At 38.5% G+C, this 21,944-nt stretch overlaps 1 protein-coding gene across 2 annotated transcripts in view; it reads left to right on the forward strand.

Annotated features, from left to right (window-relative positions):
* Window positions 1-21,944, forward strand: part of CD96 (CD96 molecule) — a 93,062-nt gene that overhangs the window by 54,083 nt on the left and 17,035 nt on the right. For both annotated transcript variants that reach the window (XR_006384966.1, XM_044251362.1), the window contains exons 9-10: window positions 19,586-19,654; window positions 20,156-20,227. Coding sequence is in view for 1 of the 2 variants with exons in the window: in XM_044251362.1 (XP_044107297.1) it covers window positions 19,586-19,654; window positions 20,156-20,227 (141 nt within the window). In the remaining variant the exon portion in view is untranslated. The remainder of the gene's footprint in view (window positions 1-19,585; window positions 19,655-20,155; window positions 20,228-21,944) is intronic.

Below are 21,944 nucleotides of genomic sequence, written 5' to 3' on the forward strand. Positions count from 1 at the left end.
CATTTAGGTCTTCAGTTCATTTTGAGTTTATTTTTGTGTATGGTATTTGAAAATAGCTCAGTTTTACTCTTTCACATGTAACTCTCCAGTTTTCCCAGCACTATTTGTTAAAGAGATTTTTTTCCCATTGTATATTCTTGCCTTTTGTCATAGATTAATTGACCATGTAAGCATGGATTTATTTCTGAGCTTTCTATTTTGTTCCACAATCTGTGTGTCTGTTTTTTTTTTTAAGATTTTATTTATTTGTTTGACAGAGAGAGATCACAAGTAGGCAGAGAATCAGGCAGAGAGAGAGGGGGAAGAAGGCTTCCTGCTGAGCAGAGAGCCCAATGTGGGGCTAGGTCCCAGGACCCTGGGATCAGGACCTGAGCTGAAGGCAGAGGCTTAACACACTGAGCCACCCAGGCACCCCTGTGTGTCTGTTTTTGTGTCAGTATCATACTGTTTTGATTACTATAGCTTTGTAGTATATCTTAAAATCTGGAATTGTGATACTTCCAGCTTTGTTCTTAAGATTGTTTTAGGCTATTTTGGGGTCTTTTGTGGTTGCATGAAAATTTTAGTATTATTTCTTTTAGTTCTGTGAAAAATGATGTTGGTATTTTGATAGGTATTGTACTGAATCTTTAAACTGAATTGATTAGTATGGATATTTTAACAATATTAATTCTTCTGATCAATGAGCATAGAATGCTTTCCATTTATTTGTGTCATCTTTAGTTTGTTTCATCAGTATTTTATAGTTTTCAGAATACAGGTCTTTCACCTCTTAGATTAAGCTTATTCTTAATGTTTTTCTGGTTTTGTTTTTTATTTCTGGTGCAATTATAAACAGAATTGTTTCTTAATTCCTCTTTTTGAGACTTCCTTATTAGTATATAGAAAAGCTACTGATTTCTGGGTATTAATTCAGTATCCTACAACTTTATTGAATTCATTTATTACTTCTAATGATTTTTTGGTGGTGTCTTTAGGATTTTTTATCTATTGTATCATGTCATCTTCAACTAGTGACTACACTGTTTTATTTTCCATGAGCTATCAATCTTTTAACCAAGCAGATTGATAAAACATTTTCAGAAAATTTGTATGGTTCACATTCTTTTATTACCTATAACATTTTAGGCAAATATATTAAGTACTATTCTTACAGCTTTAAAGAGTTAACATAGCTTCCAAAGCCCTTCACTTGAAACCCTGGCAAAATTAGGGTCAATAAATATTCAGTGAGAAATTTAAATTCTGTATTTATTATTAAATAGGGTAATAAATTGACAGTCTCATCCACAACTGTGTTCTCAGTGGGGTGTTTAAGAAATTGGTTATAAATGGGCATCCTGTGGACCAGATGTAGTTAGATAGTTTTAAATTTAAATTTGTTCTAGTTCATATTAATTTTGACAAAGTTGACTGGTGAGGACTGTGAATTCAGCCTCCCAATGGCATTATTAATAATGAAGGCCAGGCTGGGTCAGTGTTACTTTGGCAAAGGGAGAGCAGTGACTTTCAGAAGGTCGCACTGATGCAAACAAGTCATAAATTCCCATGCCTATAGCCTTTGTGTTTAACAAAGAACCATGGTTACTTTCTTTAGTGTATATATGCATATATCCTGTACAAAGGAGAAGTACAGTTCTCGTTTCTTACTTAATTAAAACTATCAATTTTAGCTCAAAATGAGAATGGAAAATGAAATAAACCAAAAGCAGTCAGGAGAAATGAACAATTCTTTCAGCCTGTACCCTTTGGCTCATAGCCTGCAGTCACTGTCACAGGTTGATACCTCTCAGAAAATGAAGTATGTGGCAGGGTGGGAAATGTCTGCAGATCACCCAGCAGAAATTTTACATTCATCTGATTTCTCCTAGTTCTTAGTGTTTTGCAATTTTTATTGGAAGCTGCTTTTTCTTCCACTCCTAACTCATCATTCAGCTATAAACCTCAGTAGATTATGTTATCCTTCATTCAACAAATATATGCACAGTCAAAAACAATACCTTAAATTTCTTTAGTACTGTACGTATTATCCAGTTACCCAGCTCTCCCTAATCAATTATCCCCGACATTAGCAACTTTTAAAACATATATTGTCTTATATGATTTTGGGGTCAGAAAGCCAGGAGCAGCTGAGCTGGATGGTATGTATCAGGTCTTTTCATGAGGTTAGAGTCAAATGGGGTTGGTTGTGGCTTCAGTTATCTGAAGGCTTGACTGGGGCTGAGGGTTCTGCTTCCAAGTCTGAGCATGTTGTCAGGAGGCCCTTGTCCCTCACCATATGGGCCTCTCCAGAAAGCTTCTCACATCGAAACAGCTGCCCTTGCTCAGACCAAGGAATTCAAGAAACAGAGTAACCAAGACAGAAGTTGCACTGCCATTTTATTGCACTCATCATTTTGCTTTATTAGAAGCGAGTCACTAAGTCCAGCTCAGACTCAAGAGGAGAATTAGGCTCCACTTCTTGAAGGGAAGAGTATTAAAGAACCTGTGGATGAATTAAAACTACCATATCCTGTCATTTAGAAAATATTTGCACATAAAATGCAATACAGCTTGATCTTTATTATGGGAGGTAGACAGAGCAAGCATTATCATCCCCATTTTCCAGATGAAGTCATTGGGATAAAGCCACACAACTAGTAAGTGGCAAAGTTAGTATTCACACCAAAGTCTTTGGACTCAAATCTAGTTCTTGCCACATTTGATACCAGGTTTCTCCAATTGGCCTAAACACTTTGTGAGGACAGGGGACGTATACCCAGCATGGAGTAGATGCACAAAAGTACTACTTGAATGGAGCACTGGGTGTGGTTCATAAACAATGAATTCTGTTACACTGAAAAGAAATTAAATTTAAAAAATGAGGGGAAAAAAAGGTACTAGTTGAATAAATGAATTAAGGAGAATACTGCTCCTTCATTATATAAGTGTCATTTAATATACTCTATGATGACTTTAACAAGAGATGATAATTTATTTCTGCCTTCAAAATAGTTGCAGTGTACTTGGAAAGAGATTATATCTGCCCACAAAAATGATAATTCAAAAATAGTATAGTGAAAGGTGCTGCATCTTTTAGAATTAAAATACTCAGGGAGAGGTACAGGCTAGCAAATTTTTGACTTTGAGTAAGAAGATGTCCCTGTGGGTTCTTGGAGCCAGGAAATGTTACCAAAGAGAGGAAATAAGATGACTGACCTTTTAAGTATGTGTTGCATTTATTTGACTCAGTTGAGAGCTTGAAAAAAATTCTAAGCAAAGAGAGCAAAGTGAGTAATTTGTGCATTGGCAAGAATGTTTGTGGGAATTTGAGAAAATATTAGGAGATAAGTTTGGGTCAGAGGATGGGATTATGTAGCATAGAAGCAGGAAAGAAGATTAGAAAATGCAGAATAAAGAAAGTGTTAAGCTCCAGCCCAAGAATTCTCAGTGTTATCCCTTAGGAAATGGGACTGGGAGCCCAGTAAATATTTTTTGGAAAAGAAGTGACATAATTAATTTACCAAATATTTATTAAGCCATGACTACATACCGGGTATTCTTCCAGGTACTGAGAATCCGACAATGACCAAAAAGAAAACAATTATGCCCTTATGATACTAACCAGCTGAAAGCAGAAATGAGTTTCTCATACCGAGTTTTTCACAGGGTTAGTTAATATACATTAAATGTGTCCATCAGACCAAATACGATTCCTATTTCTGTGAAGAAATTCAAGGAAAGAAAAAGAACATTTGTTACCTTAAGAAGGCTGCAATATAAAATACCTCTAATATTAGACAGGAAAAGAGAATATAGTCAAATGAACATATTTGTTAAAAAGCAAGAAGAAAATCTGATCTACTCTCATGCTAAAGTGATATGGTTGGGAAATTTCTGGAGAGTCACAAGAGCTCCTTAAAATAAGATCCTACCACACTGAACCACAGGACTGTTGTAGATCAGTGGTTCTCAGCAGGGAAACTTGGCCGCCCCCCTCCCAGGGATATTTGGCAGTGTCTGGGGACATTTTTGTTTGCCACAATTGGCGGGGAGGGTGCCACCTGCCAAAGCCAAGGATACCACATGTTATATAGCACAGGACAGGATGGCCTCCACAACAAAGAATTATCTGGTCCAAAATGTCAGTGGTGCTGAGATTGAGAAACCATTTTAGATCAAGGCTCAGGTATGAGAATAGCTGTTTCTCACTTTACAAAATCTGGACCTCTGTCAAAAGAGTAACAAATTATGTTTGGAACAATTTTCAGTCTAAAATGTCAAAAAATGTTAAATCAGTGGCTCTTTTAGGCTAAACAAAACTTCTTTTCTTAGAAGAAACACTGAATTACAACTGAAAAATCCAAATTTTGTCTTGGTAATCTAGTGGGTCATTGTGAAATCACATGATGACTGGCTGCCTTATGTCTCAGAAGCTAAAAGGATTCACCCTTTGTGTTCTTTTAAGAAAGGAAACAAGATGGAACATGTCATGGAGACCAGCTTCAAAAGGCTGTGGTTTCATTCCAAATTCTACTATGGAATGCACTGTATAATTCAGTCCTAATTATTAAGCTACATGTCTTGCTGCAAACATCCAGTTTGTATTTTTTTTCTTCCTCAGCTTAAGGATTTTTTTTTTTTTTTGATGAATGTAAGATAACGAAAACAATGTTCTTTGACTAGAGAAGGAGAGCCTCGTAACAAACTGCAGAAGTTACCCAGGGAGCCCGGCGCAACTCAGCCTGAACTGATGGGTGTTTTCTGAGTCCCAGCTGCATTGGCAGCACTGTCCTAGGAAAAGACATGAGGCTGACAACCTAAATAGGGAGACAAGGTAACCTGATGGGGTGGAACAATCAGAGACACCTGACCAGTCTCAGTCTCACATTGCCTTAAGGCAGTACTTAACTCAGGCGCTCCCAGTGCTCTGAGTAGCGCCCTATGCCTTCGAACTCTGGCTTTGAACTGGCTTCAGGATGTTTGACTAAAAGAACAGGCCTCAAAAATGCCAGCCCCAATGGTGGCAATCATCCAAGGACATTTATTCATTCAACAAATACACACTGAGTGCCTAAAAGGTGCCAGGAACTTAAGAGGTGTTGGGATACAACAACGAACAAGACAAGCAGGACCCCAGTTACACAGAGCTCGCATTTCTAGCACAACCAACTTGCCTACTTTCCCTTTTCACTGTCTACCAGGCCACAGGCCTTTGGGCTCTGCCTCAGATTTTTGTCTGCATATGAACCCTTGGACTTGATGGTGTTGGTTTTGATATTTAGCTAATATCAAAAGCTTTAGCTTCTCTGAAGCTTCAGCTAATCTCCACAGTCTAGATTCTTTCTACTCCTGAACACTTCAGATAAAATATCAGGTCCAGTTTGACCCTAACCATTGGCTAGCTCTACAAGTAAGGACGCTTAGTGCTCAGTAGGTGGGGATCAGACACTGAGGGGTACAGACTAAAGGAAGCAGCTGCCTAGGGGAAGCAACAAAACTGATTTATGAGAAAGCATGTCAGAATGGCTGGAGGATTACACTGGAAGATATCCCATTGGACAAGATTGTCAAATGTAAATCACAGTGGGGGGCAGAAGTATCGAGTATTGCTTATCCAGTCTTCCCTCTTCAGAACAAGGTAGCTGTGGAAAAAAAGCTATTGGCCGGCCTATTCTTGCATTCATTTCATAAATTACTGAGTGTCTGTAAACACACCACACAACATGTAATGAGCTCTGTCCTGCTTATTGTCCTTTCCCCTCCGGGGGTGTGGGGGTGGTCCTGAAAATCCTTTCCAGACCAGTAATCCGGGCAATACACATTGCCGTAGCCATTGAGTGAGCACATGTTCCTCAAATAATCTGCCTCCCCTGGGCAGACAGTCTTGGGCAGAGATCAAGATTTCACACCATATATTTCCTTTATGCTGGTCTGAAGGTCAATATCCCTCTAATCCTGACATCAGGGATTGGCAAACCGGCGCAGATGTGTTTAGATGTAGTTGATGGCCTATATTCTTTTAAGTGCGGCAACTAATGTCATTATGGGTTTAGAGGTTCTTTGAGCTGCAGGTGAATCGATGGAGTACAATTTACACATTTGCCAAGGAAGCTGGGTGGCTGTGTGGGTAGACAGTATGTCAATAGGTGGAAGGTCAAGTAAAAATATTACTATTTGAAGAAATAAATTAAATTCCAGGTTCAGTTTTACATGGAAATAAGGCAAAGTCTTGAACAACTGAGCTTGACAAACCAGATCACTCTGACAGCAGCAACCTGAATGTACAAATAACTTTTGAATAAATGAGCTGAACTGAGTACATTAGCAAAAAAAAAAAAAAAAAAAAGGAATTTTCTTTTCCCCATGATTAACTCCAGATGAGCTCTCTTGAATAATTTCACCTTAGCCTCTATAGGCTTTTTCTGGTGATTTTCATATAATAAATGTTGTCTGGTCCCTTTCAGATTCAAGAATGGACTTGTGTCAATAATTAAAAAGGCTTGTCAAATGTAATGTCAAAACTTGGAAAAAATTAATTTGATCCAGAACTTTCCTCCCCTCTCCTACCAACCACACATGGGTGTACCTCAGCTGCAGCAGCTGGGGATGGAAGGTTGTGTGCTTCATGTCTGTGGGGGTTGGGGTGGAAGAAATGTCTGTGATTTCCTGGCTCAATCCTCTCCCGCACTCCTGCTTATTGGTTTGGACCTCTCTTTTGGGGTTATATCATGTGGAAGAGAGGAGAGAGGTAGGTAAGAAAAGACCTTCCTTATCAGGCTGACTGTAATCTGACCTAAGTGCCCTCTAGATGGGGTGAATAAAAAATGTGTCATCTTGACCTCATGGGGCACTCTGGCAGATTTCTCAGAAGTCTGTGACTGGGCTGTAGCTATTGTCCCCTTGATGCAGGCCATGTTTCTCCTCCAATCTTCTGTTTATTATCCCCATGCAGCTTATAAGCTTCCAGAGTTCTGTCCTCTTAGGAGCTTTTTCTTCCTGTAGATATTCTTCCTGGGTGAGAAGTCTTTTCATGGCACCCTGTTTTGCAGGGAAAACATGCACTTTGGCCTCCTATTTGGGGGGAAGTGCTTTTCTTCTCCAATATGGCCATTCAGCTCTTCTAGTCAAGCATAGGTTCCCAATGTAGCTTAAGTTAGGCACTAGTTCTCTTCATCCCAAATGCCAGGACACATAAGCCAATAACTCTGAGTGGTTCTCTTGAAACCACACTTCACTTGGGCTAAGGCAAGTCCCTCCATGAGAGGGGACCTGACTCTAAGCACACTGACAACTCTCTTTTAAAAAAATCCTCACTTGGGGTTCTTGCCCCTTACATAGTCTTGAGGTTGAGTGATGATGAAAGGCCACCCCACATGGCCTTCACAGGTGGTCTAGACTTCTGCTTTAGAAGTGAGGATGACTTGCCCTATAATATCATTCTTAACCTTTGGAACCTCATCTAAAATAAAAGTACAAAGAGCTCCATTTGAAAATTCTGTTCTGTATTATCCATTAAAATTCAGCTTTTAAAAGAAATTCAGTGAGACTAACAATGATCTATCCAAAAAGGAAATCAAGAAAACAGTCCCATTTATAATAGCATTGAAAGGACTAAAATACTTAAGAATAAATTTAAGTGAGGAGGTAAAAGACTCATATACTGAAAACCAAAAACACTGATGAAACAATTTGAAGGAGACACAAACAAATAGACATCTGATGCTCATGAATTGGAAAAATTAATATAGTTAAATTTTCCATGCTGCTCAAAATGATATGCAGATTTAGTATAGTCCCTATCAAAATTCCAATGGCATTTTTCACAAATATAGAAAAACAATCCTAATTTTTATAGTCACAAAAGATACCATATAGCCAAAGCAATTTTGAGAGAACAGAGTTGGAGGCCTCACACTTCCTGATTTCTCACTATACTACAAAGCTGTAGTAATCAAAACAGTATGGTACTGGCATACATTCAGACACATAGATCAACAAAACAGAATAGAGAGCCCAGGAACAAACTCAAGCATATATGTCCAACTAGTTTTTACAAGGGTCCCAAGAATACACATGGAAAAGGATAGACTCTTCAATAAATGGTGTTGGAAAACTAAATATCAATTTGCAGAAGAATGAGATTATCTTACAGCATACACAAAAATCTCCTCAAAATAGGGTAAAAACTTAAACACAAGACCTGAAAGTATAAAACTCCTAGAAGAACACATAGGGGAGAAGCTCCTTGACATTGGCCTTTGCACTGTTTTAGCTATGTCCAAAGCTTGGACAACAAAAGCAAAAACAAACAAGTGTACTATATCAAACTAAAAAACTTCTGTATAGCAAAGGAAAGAAACAACAAAATGTAAAGGCAACCTATACATTGGGAGAAAATATTTTTAAGTCATATCTGATAAGGGGCTAATATCCAAAATATATAAGGTACTCATTCAACTCAATAGTAAAACAAGAAACAACTCATTAAAAAATGGGCAAAGGACCCAAATAGACATTTTTCCAAAAGAGACAAAAAAAAAATAGCCATCAAATACATGAAAAGAACCTCAACAGCACTAATCATTAGGGAAATGCATATCATAACCACAATGAGATATCACCTCCCACCTTGTAGGATGGCTTTTACCAAAAAAATAAAAGATAAAAAGTGTTAGTGAGGATATGGAGAAAAGAGAACTCTTGTCACTCTTGGTAGGAATATGAATTTGTGCAGCCATTATGGAAAACAATATGAAAACCATTATGTAAAATGGTTTTTGAGGTTCATTGGAAAGGTAAAAAAAAGAATACTGTATGATCCAATAATCTCTATTCTGGTTATATACATGAAGAAAAATCATTTACATCTTAGAGGGAAACAACCTAATCTTCTATTGACAGAAGAATGGGTAAAGAAAGTGTGTGTGTGTATGTGTGTGTGTGTGTGTGTGTAATTCAGTCTTAAAAAAGAAACAGATTTTGCCATTTGCAACAACATGGATGAACTGCACATCATTATACTAATGAAATAAGCCAGACACAGAAAAAGAAACCTGCATCTCATTTATAAGTAGAATTTAGAAGAGTGAAATACATGAAAGCAAAGAGTAGAACACTAGTTACTGGGGTGCAGAAGTGGAAAATCAGAGAGCTATTGTTTAAAGGGTACAAAGTTGGAGTAATGTAAGATTGATAAGTCTGAAGATCTAATGTACAGCATGATGACTATAATACTATATTATACTATATTTAATATATATATTATATATTATAATATATATAATACTATATTGAATGTTGGATATTTTCTAAGAGTAGATTTTAGGTGCTCTCATTGTACAAAAAAACAATGTTAACTATGTGAGGAGGGACATGTTAATTAGCCGACTGTACTAATCATTTGACTAAGTATGTTTATATTGAATCATGTTGCACACCTAAAATATAGACACTTTTTATTTAAAAACTAAGGGACATAAAAACAAAGATAAAGTACTGATGCTACTTCAAAATAAAAATCTTCTGCACAGCCAAGAGTCAACAAAACTAAAAGGCAACCTACTGAATGGGAGAAGAGTTTTGCAAATGATATATCTGATAAAGGGTTGATATCCAAAATCTATAAAGAACTGATACAACTCAATACCAAAAACAAAAACAAAACCAACAACAAATAATCCAATTAAAATGGGCAGAAGACATGAACAGAGATTTCTCCAAGAAGTCATAGAGGGCCAACAGACACATAAAAAGATGTTCAACATTGCCACTCATCATGAGGGAAATTTAAATCAAAACTACAATGAGATATCACCTCACACCTGTTGGAATAGCTAAAATAAAAAACACAAGAAACATTGTTGGTGAGAATGCAAATTGGTACATCGATTGTGGAAAACTCTATGGAAATTCTCCCTAAAATTAACAAACCAACCAACCAACAAACTACCCTACAACCCAGGAATGGCACTATGAGGTATTTGCCAAAAAATACAAAAAACACTAATGCAGAGAGATACATGCATCCCTATGTTTATTGCAACAATATTTACAATAGCCAAAATATGAAAACAGCCCAAGTGTCCATCAAGAGAGGAATGGATAAAGAAGGTGTGATGAATATCTTTCAGCCATAAGAAAGGATGAAATCTTACCATCTGCAACAACATGGATGGAGCTAGAGTGTGTAATGTTGAGTGAAACAAGTCTGTCAGAGAAGGACAAATACCATATGATCTCACTCGTGTGGAATCTAAGAAACAAAACACATAAGCAAAGGAAACAACAGAGAGAGAGGCCGACCAAGAAACAGACTCTTAACTATAGGGAGCAAACTGATGATTACCAGAGGGGAGGGGAGAGAGTGGGGATGGGTGAAATAGACAAATGGGTTTATCATCATTTATCACAATGAAAAAAAAATAAAATGATAAAAAATTAAAATAACTTACTAAATAAAATAATTTTGTGAAAATGGATAGCCATGATGAGATGATGGCTTACCCACTGAGTTCATCCACAGAAAGCCGTAGTTCTTGGCAATAGTGAGATGGACTAGTGAATAATTGGCCAGAGATGAGGATGCTTGAAGAAAATGGGAGGAAATAAGAGAAAGAAGGAAAGAAAGGACATTAATATGGGTAGTTCCTTCCTCAATGAATTATTATGAGCAACAGAAGGGATTAGGCATGGAAAACACTTAAGTGTCAAATTGTTACACTGTACTATTTGTCCCCTTAAATCCTTTTGAAGATGGTAGGAACCTATGGTAGAAAACAGAGTGGTTGATTAAGTAACCAGTCTGTATAAGTTGTGCGCGTGTGTGTTTTAATAAAAAGAAATAATCTAGCCCTAGAATTATGTGTCTACTTCTACTTTCAATGACTACTGATGTAAATAAAACCCACCAGGTTCATGGTCATGTGAGGGGAGGAAGAACAGAAATGAGGAAGGGCAAATAGCTACAAAGTTAGTCTGAAAGTTCATGTGTTGTATCCAGTTTCTTATATTTCCACTACTCCCTTTTTTTACTAACTTTGTTTTATGCTAATTGGCCTCCTCTCTGTTTCCACAGCATGAGGTGCCTCCACCTCAGGGCCTTTTTCCTTCTTCCCTCCGCCTAGAAAACTCTTCCCGCCCAAATCCACATGGTTCACACTCTCATCTCCGAATCTTTGTTCAGATGTCATCTTCTCCATGGGACTGTTTTATAGCTGTAATGTCCTCTGTTTCACTTCCAATAGGAAGTTTTATTTTTCCCCACAGCATTTGTTAACATCTTGTATAATGCACTAGTTTGGCTTCTCCCCACAAGAAAGGGAATCCCATAAGGACATTTTGTCTTTGTCTGATTTGTCTGTGGATGTATCTCTATCACCTGGAATAGTGATAACACATGGTTGTCCCTAAGATTGATAACTCAGTAAATATTCTGGGGGCTAAGAATATTTTTCTGTAGGGGCCCCTGGGTGGCTCAGTCGTAAGCATCTGCCTTCTGCTCAGGTCATGATCTCATGGTACTAGGATCGAGCCCCGCATCAAGCTGCCTGCTCAGTGGGAAGCCTGCTTCTCCTTCTCCCACTCCCCCTGCTTGTTCCCTCTCTTGCTGTTGTCTTTCTCTGTCAAATAATAAATAAAATCTTTTCTAAAAAAATTTTTTTCTGTAAATTTTGTCACTAAGTATTGATAGCTCAGTAAATATTCTGGGGGTTAAAGAGGAACTGATTAACATAGGAAGGGCTTCAGGGAGAGCAGAGGAAAGCTCCCTGAAGAAACTGGCATTTGGCCAGGTTTTGAAGACTGGGCAGCCTTGTGAGGGGAGGCTGAGAGGGGCAGAGAGGCAGGGACAGAGGTCTCAGTGATTTTGGGTGGTTGTGTGGGGACCATGACTGAATTCCAGAGCTACCCTCTGGTTCTGTAGCAAGGCTAACTACACTTTATAAGGCTACCAGAGTGGAATGAATATAGTCTCTGGAGTCAGACAGTCTTGAGTTCAATTCCTGTCTCTGCCACCTACTATCTGTGTAACCTGGGCAAATCATTTTGCCTCTTTAATATTGTTTCCTTATCTCGAAAACCAAGACTGAGTATTATCTAGTTCATATGGCTATTATGAGTGTCAAACATGAAAATGCATAAAGAACAAGTATAAAGCTTAGACCCACGCAGGACTATCTGAGAAAGCATGCCATGATCAAAAGAAGAGCCCAGCAAACAAAACTAATCTCCAAATAAGTCAAGACCTTTACTTGTATTTTTTAATTCCTTAAAGGTAGAACCAATGACCAAATTAATATTTCTTTTTTTTTTAACGACCATTTTCTCCTTTATCTTTTACTTACCTCACCTCCCAACTACTCACCTGTCTCTTTTATTTGGTACAGAGTATGTCCATATGAAATGATCTTTAAAATTTAAGTTGGTTTGAAAACTATATCAATATTTCTCCCAGATTAACCTTCCCAGCCCCACCATGAGACCTCTGGCATTGCCCTCTGTCTCCCTTCTCTGGTGATGAGAAGGACAGTCCCCAGGAACATGGCAGGGGTCCAGGTGAAGAGATTCCATTCTATTTCATAATGTCATGAGAAGCCAACCAGAATTAGCTCTTAGAGAACATGTTTCTGTCTCTTCCATTTAACTCAGAACTGAACAGAGCTGTCTTCTGACTTAATTGAATTTCTAGTGATAATATAAAGGGCTAATTTTTAATTTTAGTGGAAAAAAAATTTTAAGTTGAAATAGAAATGGGCTAGGAAAGTTTTGAAACTTTTCATCTAACCTCATGGCAGTTTTCAAATTAATACAAGCAAGACATTTTGTACAAGTAGTGTTTTCTTCTAACCCCCTTCTCTTTCCTGGAAATATGGGTCATTATTATGTATCTCTGGATGCTTGCAAGGTTTAATAACAATAAGCATTCAAACTGAAGAACAAATAAACAACCAGCAGACAAAGCAAGCAATTCTTTGTCACTGGGTTTGGCATATTAATCGCCTACACAGCATGTCATGATACAGAACTAACTATTGAGTGCTGAGGAGGCTTGGCTGTATTGTAAATGTAAATATAACCTTGAAACAGAAAACACAAAAAATAAGCTGTCTTATTCATATGCTGAAATAGATGATCAGTATGAATCTCAAAGACTTGGCTAAGAGGAGTGTAAATATAATTCTTTTAAAATGCTCTATTTGATGTCAAAAGAGAACCAATTATGTCCTTTTATAGTTATAGATCTCCAGGTCAGACTCTAGGAAGACACTTTTTTTAAAAATTTTTTTATTAACATATAATGTATTATTAGCCCCAGGGGTACAGGTTTGTGAATCACCAGGTTTACACACTTCACAGCACTCACCATAGCACATACCTTCCCCAGTGTCCATAACCCCACCTCCCTCTCCCTACCCGCCTACTCCCCCACTCCAGCAACCCTCAGTTTGTGTTGTGAGATTATGAGTATCTTATGGTTTTTCTCCCTCCCAATCCCATCTTGTTTCATTTATTCTTTTCCTACCCCACATCCCTGACATTGCCTCTCAACTTCCTCAGATCAGGGAGATCATATGATAATTGTCTTTCTCTGATTGACTTATTTCGCTAAGCATGATACCCTCTAGTTCCATCCACATAGTCACAAATGGCTAGATTTCATTTATTTTGATGGCTGCATAGTATTCCATTGTATATATATACACCACATCTTCTTTATCCATTCATCTGTTGAGGGACATCTAGGTTCTTTCCATAGTTTGGCTATTGTGGACATTGCTGCTATAAACATTCGGGTGCACATGCCCCTTCAGATCACGACATTTGTGATACCCAGTAGTGCAATTGCTGGGTCATAAGGTAGCTCTATTTTCAACTTTTTGAGGAACCTCCATACTGTTTTCCAGAGTGGTTGCACCAGCTTGCATTAGGAAGACACTTTTAAAAACAAAACAACAGGGACACTTGGGTGGCTCAGTCTGTTAAGCATCTGCCTTTGGCTCAGGTCATGATCCCAGGGTCCTGGAATTGAGTTCCACATCGGGCTTCTTGCTTAGCAGGGAGCCTGCATCTCCCTCTCTGTCTCTCTGACAAATAAATAAAATCTTTAAACACACACACACACATGCACACAAAACAGCCCTGAGAAAGAAGCAGTGTTCCTGCTACTGGTATGCCACAGTTTGATCACTGTCTGCTGCTGGGGCAACATGTGTGCACTGTGACAAGTAATGCCTTGCGGTCTCATACTCAGTTCAACACACAGAACAAACCCTCGTTGAGGGCTTACAAAGGCCCAGTCCTGAATAGACACATAGGTACCACACATTGCTGTTAGTAACAGTGTATGAGACCACCCAGTGGGTCTTTGCCCTTGTCCTCTGCCAAGAGGCTCCCATCTCCCCTCCCCTGCCCCCACTCTTCCATCCCATTCCGCAGGGGAGCATTCCTGGAACTCTGAATAAGGCATACCTTTTTTCACATGTGCTCATACATGGATTGCTTTCTGTAATTCTCTGGTTGCTGTCTGCCTCCTCTATGAATTCCAATTCCAAGGGAGTTGATCATTGTGCCCCCCAGTGCCAAACGCAATACCTGGAAGATGGAGGATCCCCAATACTGGTCAATAAATGAAAGAACATGGGGAGGTAAAAGCAAGAGATAACAATGTGGAGATTGTTACAGGTCAGGTCATGTAATGCCAAGGAACTTTAACCTTGAAGCATAGTGTAGAGCCAAGAGGAGTGGGTGGGATCTAATTCACCTGAAGAAGTAGATAGTTTTCTAAATGACTTTAGTGCTACTTGCCTGTAAGGAACAAGGTTTCATAGTAAAGGGATCATTTTTTTCAATAACCTGTGGAACATGGTACAGGCCCTCACGCCATGACCCAAACAAAATTCAGCAGGAGAATGAGAAGACTGAAATGAGCTTAGGTTCCCTGGGGATATTGATGGGGTGTCATTGATCTTTTTGTTTCCAGAAACTTATTGGCACACAGTCAGCCCTCAATATACTTAACAGGCCTGTGAGAGGAAGCATAGAGCAGCACTGATACCTATGACAAGCAAGAGGCACAGTAACACAAAGATCAAGGCAACGTATGAGACTGGAGCATTCCCTGTTCCTCCTCCCATGTGGTCCAAGAACAGCATGTTCATGAATGAATGAGTTTTCCTTTCCCTGCAGTAAAGTTTCAGGAAGCAAGGATTTATGTCACCTTAGTTTCTGATTCTCCAAAAAAGAAATTTAATCAGTCTTACTAATACGAATGAAATTCTCTGTCAAGTTATCATATTTCAGGGACGCCTGGGTGGCTCACTGGGTTAAGCCTCTACCTTCAGCTCGGGTCATGATCTCAGGATCCTGGGATCAAGGCCCGCATAGAGCTCTCTGCTCAGCAGAGAGCTTGCTTCCCCTCCTCTCTCTCTCTCTGCCTGCCTCTCTGCCTACTTGTGATCTCTGTCAAATAAATAAATAAAACCTTTAAAAAAAATAAGTTATCAGACTTCATCAGGATTCCATTGATTCCCGAAAGAATTAAATCACATGGAGCTATTGGTCAGTATGGGTCATTGGATTGGCTGGGGATGATGTCCATTGCTTGTCAAGTAAGAGGTATTTTAATAGGTGACTGGCAGTTGCTTATTAGACTGAGATTTCTAGGTAACAGTAACATTGCCTACAAATAAATACAAAGTTCTCTTGGTAATTACCTCTTAGTTCTTTATCATTATTCTCACCATTGTTATCACATCACTACTTTAAAACGATTCCTTTCTGCTTTCACTTACTAAATCACTCAGTGAATTCTATGGAGGTCAGTTCTTAGGGTGAGAGGGAGGGAGGGAGGGAGGGAGGGAAGGACGGAGGAAGGAAGGAAGGAAGGAAGGAAGGAAGGAAGGAAAGAAAGAAGGAAGGAAGGAAGCTCCTTCATGGGAGGTAAGCTAAGAGACTGTCGACCAACAGTGAAAGCTTCACTCCCTCCTACATGAGGAATTGAGTCCCAGGGTAAAGGGATCATTCTTTTCATCCTTCTGAGAATCTCTTAAAACCTGGACAGTCTTTCTTCTCTTTCCTCTCTCTTCTCCCTAGCTCTCTCACCCCCTTCTTATTGTATTAATTAGGAGAAACACATATCTCTCAGTATCTCTTAATATCCAAATATTACTTATGACTAGTCATTCTATCCCTCTGTACATTTTTTGTCTTGCCTTATTTTTAAAAGGATATGAGGTTTGTCTCCCACTCTGATTTCTCCCAACTCACTTCTCCTCTCCTTCTCCCAATGTGCTCCATGTTATTCTTTATGCTCCACAAGTAAGTGAAACCATATGATAATTGATTCTCTCTGCTTGACTTATTTCACTCAGCATAATCCCCTCCAGTCCCGTCCACGTTGATACAAAAGTTGGGTATTCATCCTTTCTGATGGATGCTTAATACTCCATTGTATATATGGATCGTATCTTCTTTACTCATTTGTCTGTGCACAATGAATCTTGGAACCCTGAAAAAATAAAATGAAATTTAAAAAATAAAAATAAAACAATGACAACAAAAAAATAAACTAAAATAAAAGGATACGCGGTAACTTTAAAAAACATAACAATACAATACAAAAAAAATAACAATACAATCCTGCAGCATTGCCAAATTCGTGTATTAGTTCTAGCAGTTTTTTTGGTGGAGTCTTTTGGGCTTTTTTACATAGAGCATCATTTCTGCATTTCACTGCACTTCTGCAGTGAAAGTTTGACTTTTTTCTTGCCAATTTGGATGCCTTTTATTTCTTTTTGTTGTCTGATTGCTGAGGGTAAGTCTTCCAATGCTATGTTAAATAGCAATGGTTAGAGTGGATTTTGCAGTGATGTGGATGGAAATAGTGTGTATTATGTTAATCAAAATAAGTCAGTCAGAGAAAGACAAATACCATACGTTTGCACTCATATGTGGAATTTAAGAAACAAAACAGACAAGCATATGGAAAGGGGAAAAAAGAGAGAGGGGGAAAATAAACCATAAGAGACTCTTAACTATAGAGAACAAACTGAGGGTTGCTGGAGGGATGCGGATGGGGGGTTGGGCCAAATGGGTGATGGGCATTAAGAAGGGCACTGGTGTTGAGCACTGGGTGTTATACGTAAGTGATGAATCACTATAAATTCTACTCCTGAAACCAATATTATACTATATGTTAACGAACTAGAATTTAAATAAAACTTGAAAAATAAATAAAATAGGTTAGTAAAGGAAGTGCTGCAGATAAGGACAAAGATAAAGCCATCTCAATAAAAGAAATAAAATTCAGATTCACTCTGTGATCCAGTGATGGGGTGTTCTGTTCCACACGGTCATTCAAGAACCCAGACTTCTAGCAGGTCTCTCACCTTTAAGTTGTGATGTATAAGTCCCCCTGCTTCATAGTATCAGATAGTATATGAGGGAAGGTCATGGAAGATCTTACGTGGAAGGTTTTATACATCAGGTCTTGAAATGACAAGCATCACTCCTACTCATGTTCCATTGGCTTAGACTTCATACATGGCCACACCTACCCAACCACACTTACCCAACCACCAATGAGGCTAAGAGATGTAGTTCATCTGTACCAGAGAGAAGACTGGGTTTGGTGACTACCTGATAGTCTGACATGCTGACCTATATTCTCACTAAATTGTGGGGGTAAGAGCAATATTTCACTCTTTCCTTCATCCCCAATTCTCAAATACACTGAGCCTCAATAAGTATTTGTTGGATAAATGAAACTGTGCATATTCAGTATTTGAAACATTTTATCTGCCATCCTGATGCTGGTTGCCCATTTTAGTTCCTCATACAGCACCATCTGAGGCAGCCTCTAACGCATCTCCCTATGTCCGACTATATTCTGGGAGCTCAGGTAAAGTGTGTCTTTGATGCCCATTAGCAGCCTGCATTGCAAAATGATTATTGTTGATCATTTCTGTAAATCACTTATAGATGATTGGCATAAACCATCATGCCAATTTATTTATATATCCTACATATTTTTTTTCAGAGATTTGATTATCCTTTTTTTTTTTTTTTTAATTTAAGCATGTCATTTCCCAGAACTGAGATACCTGGGAAGGTGGGGTCCTATTCATTACTAATTCAAGCTTACAGGGAATGAGCATACTATCATATTATAAGGATATTATTAAGAATATCAGACACAGTATGCAGTATTTTTCTTTAAAAGACGAGAGAAGGGGTGTCTAGGTGGCTTAGTCAGTAAGTGTCTTCCTTCAGCTCAGGTTATGATCCCAGGATCCTGGGATTGAGCCCTGCCTTGGGCTTCCTGCTCAGTGGAAAGCCTGCTTTTCCCTCTCCGTCTGCCCCTCTCCACTGCTTGTTCTGTCTCTGTCTCTCTCTCTCTCTCAAATAAATAAATAAAATATTTAAAAAATATTTTTTAAAAAAGACTGAGGAGAAATTTGTTGTTAATCACAATAAAAAGAAAGCTGTGTGTCTCTTGAAAATTGACTGGTTTTATCCTATGATAGCCATTAATGACTTAACATTTTTTAACATCGTTACCAGAAAGTTCTGACTAAATGTGGGACCTATATCTGTTAAGAGTACAGGACATGGGGCACCTGGGTGGCTCAGGGGGTTAAAAAAGCCTCTGCCTTTGACTCAGGTCATGATCTCAGGGTCCTGGGATTGAGTTCCATATCGGGCTTCTTGCTCAGCAGGGAACCTGCTTCCCCTTCTCTCTCTGCCTGCCTCTCTGCCTACTTGTGCTCTCTCTCTCTGTGTCAAATAAATAAATAAATGTCTTTAAAAAAAAAAAAGCGTACAGGACATCAAGAAATGGATTTTGTGTACTATCCCCACCCCCAGATTTTGAAAGGGATCAACATACTTTTTCTAACTATATTTTCCTTGCCTTTAGTTTCCCTTTCTATTTATTCCTGTTATCTTCTTGAATTGAGTATTTATGGAAGTGACCTTAAATATATTTGTTTTCTAAGAGATATGACCATGTTTTCAATGGAGTGTATTGGGTATTTTTCTTCTTCAATCTGCCTTGCTTCAACCCTAGGGATATTTTCAAAGGAATATGAATTAGTCCTTCATTTTGGGAGGAAGAGGGAGAGAGGAGAAGAATGGGAAATGATGGACTAGAAAGTTAGGGATGATTTTGAAAGCTAAGAACTGAAGTAAATAAGTAACCATATTGCACATATGAAAATGTTATGTACAATTGTGAAAACTCACTGCAAGGTAAGTTCCATGAGGGTGAGGACCTTGTCTTCATTGTTGTGTGTAGACTGGAGTCCTGCACAGGGTAGACACTAACACAACATATTTTGAAAGTGTGAATGTGATATACTTGGAATTAGGAGAGCTGAGTTAATATCATAAAATGATATTGAATATTGGCTATGGTGCCACAAGCATATTCCTTTTGGAATCAGTTTCCATAAAATGAAGTCATTAGACTATGTATTCACCAAGGTTCTTTCCTTCTCTAATGTTCTATGCTCTGCATGCCACTCTTGTTAGTTACAGCAGCATATTAAACATGGGAATGTAAACACCATGTTTGGTGTTTAATTTGGGAGTTTTCTTTTCAAAATAGGATATCCAGCTATATCTTCCATAGCCGTTGGAGAAGTGGATACCTCGACTCCAAATACCACCCCTCAAAGTGAGTATAGTGACTGAAAAGAAACAAAACACAAGCTTTAGTACAGCTCTGACAACACTGAGGTTTTGGCAAAAGGCTGTATTTTTCATCTGATGTTGGTATTTTGGTTTTGAGTTGCCCTGTGGCAAATTGTAATCTAAATGGTGGCTCTACATTGATATGACAATCAGTATAATCTTTAAAATATGGGTTGGTGAATTATTATACTATACTTTTCATTTCTCACGGAATTTTAAGATAACATGAAAGTAGTCTTGACAGTACTCCCAGGGATCTGAATTGGCGACAAGAACTGAAAAAGAAAGAAAAGCAGTGACAAGCTGGCATTAAACATAAACTACAGAGCTTTCGCTTAATATGCCAGCTGTGTTCCTGTGTAGGAAAGCATATTTTCAATTTCAGATTTCCCCAAAGTCACATAGATTAAAAATTCAGCACATCAAAGTAAAGTTAAATTACAGCTGTATAAAAAGGTTGGATTCCGAGAATTTTGTCTTTCAGCCAGCAATTCCAGTGTGACTACCCAAGGCTTCAACTACTCCTGGACCCCTCGCAGGCAAGATACCAAAAACTGTAAGTGTAACTGTGAGTCCCTCGGGGTCTTCTGGGCCTCATTAATTCAGCCAACATGTATAATGAACAACTACGACGTGCTCTGCTCATAATCATATTAACAAATACTTACAAAACGTCTACTGTGTTTGAAGCATTGTTGTAGTTGCTGGGGATACGTTTGTGAACAAAAACAGATCCAAAAACAGTTCCAAATTCTGGGGGAAGAGAGACAGGCAAATGGTGATGAGTGATAGGGAAGAAAGGAAGCAGCGAAGGGTGGCACTGAAAATCTGGTGGGAGAGTGGGTTGCCATTTTCAATAAGGGGTTTTGCAAGGCCTTCCTGAGGAAGGTGGCATCTGAATAAAGATATAACTCACGGGGATGGAAGAGATAACTGAGGAAAGAGTGAGCTAGCCAGAATACACACGTCACTAAAGCAGTGAGAAGAGGGAGCCCCGTGTGAGGCACAGAGCTGGTGTGGCCACCCTGCAGCAGCGTGTGCTGATGCCACATTACTAGGTATCGGCAGCATCTGAAGGGAAAGTCTACTACCTCTTAGTGGTACAAGATAGAAATCTGCGTGGTAGGGAAGTGGCAAGGGATGTGGCTGCCGCTAAGATCCCAGATGCTGCTAGTGCAGAACTCTGGGCTTAGCTGCTAGACCCTGGGCCACGAAGAGTAAATCCATGTGTCTCTTTTAGGAAAGTGTTTCAGTTGTACATTTAAAACCTCTAAAAGTCTTTTATACCTGCTGGCTCAGTCATCTTGCTTCCGAGAATGTGTCCTTAGGAAGTAAATCAAATAGCAAAGAGGAACATGTATTGTATTGCTCTTTGTAGCATTAGTTAAATTTTATTTTATCTCTTTTATGGACCTCAAGTTCATAGATCTGGATTAATCATAATCCTTAACTCATGACACACTTTGACCATTTGTGTATGATCCACTGAAATTTAATTTAACATATTTCTTTTAACAAATATGCTAATAATATAAAAGACACCTGTGAATTCAGTGCCCAAATATGAGAGATGAAAAGGGGAGTATCAGAAGAGAGAGCAGACCCAGAGAGCCACAAATAAGCATAACCTAGAGGTGCCAGAGGTGGCATGGCAGATTCCTGTGAAATGAAGAGGCAGTCAGCAAATAGATCTGCAAACCTTGATTATTTACAAGAAACAAAGTATTAAAATGTATGCCTGCCATGCACATTACGTAAAAATAGGCTCCATAGAGTATGAGATCTTTATGTCAAAAGCAAAACATTAAAGCATGTAATAAAATAAAGATGAATTTCTTTCTGGCTGTGAGGTGAGGAAGGGTTTAAAGAAGAGAAATAAAATACTAACCATAAAAATGGTGAAAACAGTAGAATACCATAAAGTTAAGAAAATTCTATCAAGACACCTTAGCAGAAGTTATAAAGAAAAGGCAAGCTATAGTGTAGAAGATATTTGCAACAGATGTAATTGAAAAATGATCAGGAATATATAATTGACAGAGAATCAAAACTTTATATCAAGGGTATATAAAGAATGGCTAAAATCAATTTTTAAAAATATAAGAACATTAGAAAATGAGCAGAGAAGAACATCACAAAAGATGTAATAAGTGGCTAGAAAACATCCAAGGAGATGCTTAGTCTTTCTGGCAATCAGGAAATGCAAATGAAGACGAGAATCAGATAACCGTTTCACATATAATCAATTGGCAAAAATTAACAAGTCTGGAATT

This window comes from Neovison vison, chromosome 6, assembly GCF_020171115.1.
Source record: "Neovison vison isolate M4711 chromosome 6, ASM_NN_V1, whole genome shotgun sequence".
NCBI lineage: Eukaryota > Metazoa > Chordata > Mammalia > Carnivora > Mustelidae > Neogale > Neogale vison.